General features: G+C 35.0%; 1 protein-coding gene across 1 annotated transcript; it reads right to left on the bottom strand.

Annotated features, from left to right (window-relative positions):
- Positions 1–2,584: 2,584 nt before the first annotated feature.
- On the bottom strand, positions 2,585–5,005 carry LOC123226245 (ABC transporter G family member 20-like). Its single transcript, XM_044650778.1, has one exon. It carries the CDS (start codon positions 4,930–4,932, stop codon positions 2,722–2,724), a length of 2,211 nt encoding a protein of 736 aa, XP_044506713.1. The 5' UTR covers positions 4,933–5,005; the 3' UTR covers positions 2,585–2,721.
- Positions 5,006–6,004: the final 999 nt, after the last annotated feature.

The raw sequence follows: 6,004 nt of genomic DNA, 5'->3' as shown, positions 1-6,004 counted from the left end.
TGTACCTACTTTGGGTACACAAATGTGTACATATTTATATGTGTCATCATGTGATTGAATGATTTTGAATTAAGAATAAAACAATAGCCAATCACATGATGACACATATGAGTGTGTATATATTTATATACCCAAAATGGGTACACATAGTATTGCTATATCAAGAATTAGTTGCATATTATTTATAACTGAATGCAAAGTTTTATATATACGTATAAATTATTTATCCGGTTCTGTTCTAACTCTGCAGGGTAAAATCACTCAATTGACATAACATATTATACTTCATTATTTTTATATAGTTTAATACCAAAATAAATCAATTCATTTGAAACACACTTGAAACTATATATTCATTAGTATCGAGCAATATTTTAAAATTTTATATCATTTTTTTTAAATCATAAAAATTAACAATTTTTTGCTTAATTCAATTCTAAAAAATCACATTTTCCCTTAGGATTTATATTTAAATATCCGACCACTCTCTCTAGCGATCTCTCTCTCCCAATGGTTCTTTATCCTTTGGCAGTCTGTTTTAATATCTATTCTCCCCATCTAAATTTTAATCTGTTAGGACATACTTACAAATTTTTTGTTAGGGTCAAGGGGTAAATTCATTATTTTATCAGTAATATTAAAATAATTAAAATTATATCTTATTTTTTCCCTTTAGTTTAGAAAACTAATTTTTTCCTTAGGATTAAGTTTTGAAAAATTCACTTTTCCCTCTAGGGTTTCGATTTTTTCGTGAAACTTCTCTTTCCGCCAATTGACATTGATCAACTATTTCTCTCACTTCTTCAGGCCTCGTCTTCATCAGAGAAGACTAGTCATCATCTAGACAAAGACGAATTGACGAGGCCATCATTCAGCTTTGTCAACTGAAATCGACAGCCACGTATGGAACAATGGGCTGGGAGAAGACCAAAAGGCTACAAAAACACAACGACTGTAGCTGAGTCAACGGAATGCGATGAAAATCGACAAAAACGTGATGGTCTTCAATTTATCCTCGATTCGTCTTTGATTGTTCATCAGCCAGAGCTTTTTCACATGTCATCGGAGTCGTTGACGATGACAGAGAGAGAAGGGAGGATAGAGATGGTAGCCGTCAACGGTGGAGTCATCAGAGATGAGAAAACCTAAGGATTTAGAGGTAGAAAAGTCATTTTTCAAAGTTGAGATTTGGGGGTGAAAGTCTATTTTTAAAACTTAGGGGGAAAATGAGATTTTTATATTTTTTAATAATATTATTAAGATAACAATTTTATTCTTATATTTAACGACAATTTTAATAGAAATTAAGGATGAGTAAATATTTGAGTTTTTCAACATAGGTTTGTTTTGGTCTTTTCACCAAACATTGGGTGAGAAATAGTCATTTGACCCTTTTTTTTTACGTTATTCAATAACACAATTGTAAATATTATAGTATTTTACCAAATCGTTATTAATGCTACCATAATTTAAATCTTATTAACAAATTGACACTAAAAGAAGGGTCCTTGTTGTATTTAGCCACCATATATATCTTTGTCATCCAATACGCTAGTCTCATTCGATGGCTCGTGGTGGAAGGTAGCAAGCATAAGAAAACTTTGGATATCCAGAGACATCCGAAGAATTAACATTTTAAAGCATTTGGCTTTGCATTAGATGCTATATTTTGATTATTTTTTTCAATTTTTGATTTTATACTAGAAGTCACATAGAACAATATTTTGAGTAATGAAGTTGTATTTATAAAACTGAAAATAAAGAATGAACATATAATAAACAAAGTCATATAATATCACTTTCATAAAACTTTGTAGGGAAAAATCACTCAATTGACATAATATATTATAATTCAATATTTTATATAATTTAACACCAAAATAAATTATATATATGATATTTTATAAATTAGTTTAAATAAAATTTCCCAAACTTTAAAGTAAAAAGATTAATAATTTATAATATCAAGAATCCATCATTGTTTCCAAACATTTATTCTTAAATATTTCATGCATATGTACTAGATTGTGGACTTTACGATTGCATCTGAGTTATAATTTGTCCTGTAGATGGATCAAATATGACTCATTAAGAATATTAAAAATTTAATATAATGATTGGTCAACTTGTAAAATTGTACGGATTAGTTTATTATTAAAAATCTTATTTTTTATATTATGTATTATATAATGTATTTTTTAAATAAATTAATAAAATAATAAAAAAATTAATTAACACATCATCATTTTAAAAAATATCATAAATACCGTTAAAAATTTAAAATTTATCATATTACATTGTAAAATACGGAAACCCATACTGAGTCATACCCTAATCTTGTCATGCAAGGCCGGACTGGCAACAATACAAATATTTAATCCTCAGGCTGCAAGGGCAAGAACTAAATCCATCTGGCCCAAATCCCTTAGTCTGGGCCGTTTTGCTCTATTTTTTTTAATTTCTGGATCCTTAATTCCCTTGCTTTATAAAATTTGGCTAGCCTAAATCTCCACTTCCACCAACTACATTTCTAACATATGCAATTTCTTCTGCATACACAGAATTCGTCAGCTACAAAAGAAGAGAAAACAAAGAATGAAACTGTCTTCCATTTAAAATCTTACAAATTAAGAAGCCAAATTGCCCACCAGCACTCACACTTCATCCACTCTGAAAATCAACCAATTCTTGTATAAACAAGAAACTAATGTATTAAATCATTCATGTCCTCTTGTTCTTGCTGCCTAACAACAATGTAAAGTAAAACAGAACTCTGAAGAAAAATCCCCAAGCAACTGTAATCCATAAGCAATTCCACTTGCTGAGGTCTGTGATTCCTTGTTGAGCCAATACGTCAGCCCCAGTCGTCACACAAGTGTTGCTAGTAATATTTACGCCAAGAGCACTGCTCATACTACTCAGAAGCTTCAGTTTTACGGCCATCGGCACTGCCCCCAACGGCGTGTTGTCAAACATCTGCACTCCTCTCACAAAGCACTTTGTGGAATCATCAAATTCGTTCTGCATAACGCCTTCGTATGGGTACTTCACCAGGGAAATGTAGTGAAACCAAATCCAGTAGGGAGGAATTCGGTCGCGGGAAATGAAGAAGCCGCTGAAGAGGAGGAAGTAAGCCAAAATGGCGACAACGACTGTAAAGCCTAACATCACATGAGACACTACACCGGAGAGGAAAGTTACGAAGGAACTTCCGGCCCAGAAGGAGGCCAAGATTGTGAGGAAGAAAAAAAAGAACCCGGATGAACCACCTGAGAGGCCCACAGCCCAGAAGGTTGTTGCAGCAAAGACAAGAGAGAGGAAGATTAAAGAAGGAAGAGAAATGATTGAATGAGAAAGAACATAGGAAGAACGGCGGTAAGCATTGTAAGCCGTTTCTCTCATGAAAATGTATCGTTCTTGAAGAAAGACTGGGATGGCTTCTGCGCATGTGTAGAAAGTTGTGGACATGGCAAAAGCGAAGAAGCCTAAACGCTCTTGAACGCCTTTGGGTGAATTGTCGAGATGCCAAAACATGGTAGCGAGGATAATCCCAGTTACAAGAACGGCTCCCAAGCGAATTCCGAAGAGCTCAGGCATTCTTCTTGAATTGGTGAGTGATCTTTTGGCAATAACTATCATTTCAATCCAAAATGGATTGGCAAAAGTTGGAAATGAAGAAGTTGAGCTGGAGTCACATGGGGCACCAGAGACAAGTTTCCCCCTTGAAACGCTTGCACTTATTGCATCTTTGAGCGATAGGTTTGTGTTCTTGGATTCTTGTTTTCTTGGATTCTTTCTGTTTTGCCATGACTTGTTGAATTCCACCAAGTTAGAGGTTCCACCAGGGGTTTCTTCAAGCTCACGAATCAAATCAAGTGCGAATTCTGTTCGATTCTCATTCTCAGGAATCGGATGCCCGAATTCGGAAAAGAATTCAGGAAGATTGGCCGGTGTGCCTCCATAGACAGTGTTGCCATGTGAAAGAAAAATCAGCCGATCAAGCAAGCTCAAAATTCGGTAACTTGGTTGATGAATAGACATGATAACAATGCTTCCGCTTAGTGCAATTCGCTGCAGAACTTTGACAACCATGAAAGCGCTGGTTGAGTCTAGGCCTGAAGTGGGCTCATCGAGAAACAAAAGAATTGGGTCGTGAATTATATCAGTTCCGATTGACACTCTCCGGCGTTCACCTCCAGAAACGCCTCTATGTCCTTCATCACCAATTACTGTGTTGGCTGCGTTTCGGAGACCAAGTTGGTCAATCAGAGCTTGAACTCTAGCCTTCTTCTTCCTCCTTGAAAGCGAACGAGGAAGGCGAAACTCAGCCGAAAACATAAGCGTCTCTTCCACGGTTAACATAGGAAACAAAAGATCATCTTGCATTACATAAGCAGATATCACCTTCAAAAGCCTCGACTCCAAAATTTCACCGTTCAAAGTCACTGTTCCTTTCAAGCTTTCTTTTGCAATCCTGTCCGCAAGAGCATCAATCAACGTCGATTTTCCCGACCCACTAGCGCCAAGAACGGCCATGATTTCACCTTCTCTGGCTTCCCCAGATATATCATTGAGCAAAATCTTCTCTGGTGAATCAAGAGCGCCGTTTCCGAAACATGGAAGCTCCAGTTTTTTACCAACTTTGACACTGTATGTTAAGTTGTTAAAAGAAAGAACAAAAGGGTGCGATGTTGGCACGGAACTGCAAGAGTAGCTAATCTCAAGGACTCTATGATCAATCGGAGTGTTGTCGCCCGAACTATTGGCATCTTCAACACGCATTAAGAGTTCTGCAAGAGTACGTGAGACAACAGGCTTTTCTGTTCTCGGGTACTGTTGGAGCTCAAATGGCTGGTTTTGTTTAAAAAATGGAAAGTCGTCACCGGCCATTGGCTTCGCCAGGGACTTGGTTGAGCCTCCAACACGAGACATTAGGACGCTTATTTGGTGAGGTTTAGCTACAATTACTCTCTGGAAGGGATTTATAGCAGAAATGACCAAGACTAAAAGAGTAAGGTCAATATGTTTGGTGATTGAAATTATCTAACTTTCAATCCTATTTGCTTGCATTTAGTTTTTCATTATCAATGTCTAATTCCCTGGGCAAAAAACTTAAACTAGAAACCAATAGTTTATAAATACTATTTAAGTTACAATGCACTCAATTGGATATTCAAATTTTATTATATAATTAAATAATTCTGGTGATATTGTGATATATTATTTAGATATTTAATTAAATACTAAAAATTAGACGTGTATAGAATTTGGTATTTGCTAAGCAATTGTTTTAGTTGCGCCATAAATGCCAAACCCCAATTTCCTTCCTACAAAAATACCAACTGGCAACAAGTATAATAGGACCCATAACTTTTTATCATGAAAGTGAACATTCACTTGTGATGTCAATATAATGGCTTCTCTCATCTTCTTACTTGAATTTGGAATCCTGGCCAGTATTGGGATAACAATAGAATTATATATTCTTACTTTGAATATATAAAATATGTACACAATTATGTATATCATCATATAATTGAATGATTTTAAATTTAAAATAAAATAACACTCAATCACGTGATTATATATATAACTATACACTTATTTATATACTTAAAATAGGTACTGATACGTATAGTATTACTCTTGGGATCATTATTATTTATCAAGTATTTTTTAGTGCAGGAAGTTAAGGTTAGGTAGGATGTCAAACACATACTTGTTTTCACAAGCTAATTCAGTTGAATTATAATATCTAAGACCATGATCAATGTTAATGAAATGAAGGCATCAAAATTGGGAATAGCCAATTTTGTGTCACAAATGGTGGCCTACACTTCCTAATCTCTTGTCCGCACGCCTTCATTCCTTGACGATAACTCAATTTGACTGCAACCACAATTGTCATGCACGTAGGCTTCTTTTTTATCTATAATTTTTCTATTATAAATTGGATTTTCCTGTTAATGGTAGGTGTGGATGTTATATCTACTGTGGAATGGCT

The sequence above is a fragment of the Mangifera indica genome, chromosome 1 (assembly GCF_011075055.1).
Source record: "Mangifera indica cultivar Alphonso chromosome 1, CATAS_Mindica_2.1, whole genome shotgun sequence".
NCBI classification, from domain to species: domain Eukaryota; kingdom Viridiplantae; phylum Streptophyta; class Magnoliopsida; order Sapindales; family Anacardiaceae; genus Mangifera; species Mangifera indica.
This window is presented reverse-complemented; position numbering and strand designations above follow the sequence as displayed.

Coding starts and splice junctions, on each gene's coding strand:
- LOC123226245 (XM_044650778.1), bottom strand. CDS start 4,932: ATGTCTCGTGTTGGAGGCTCAACCAAGTCCCTGGCGAAGCCAATGGCC.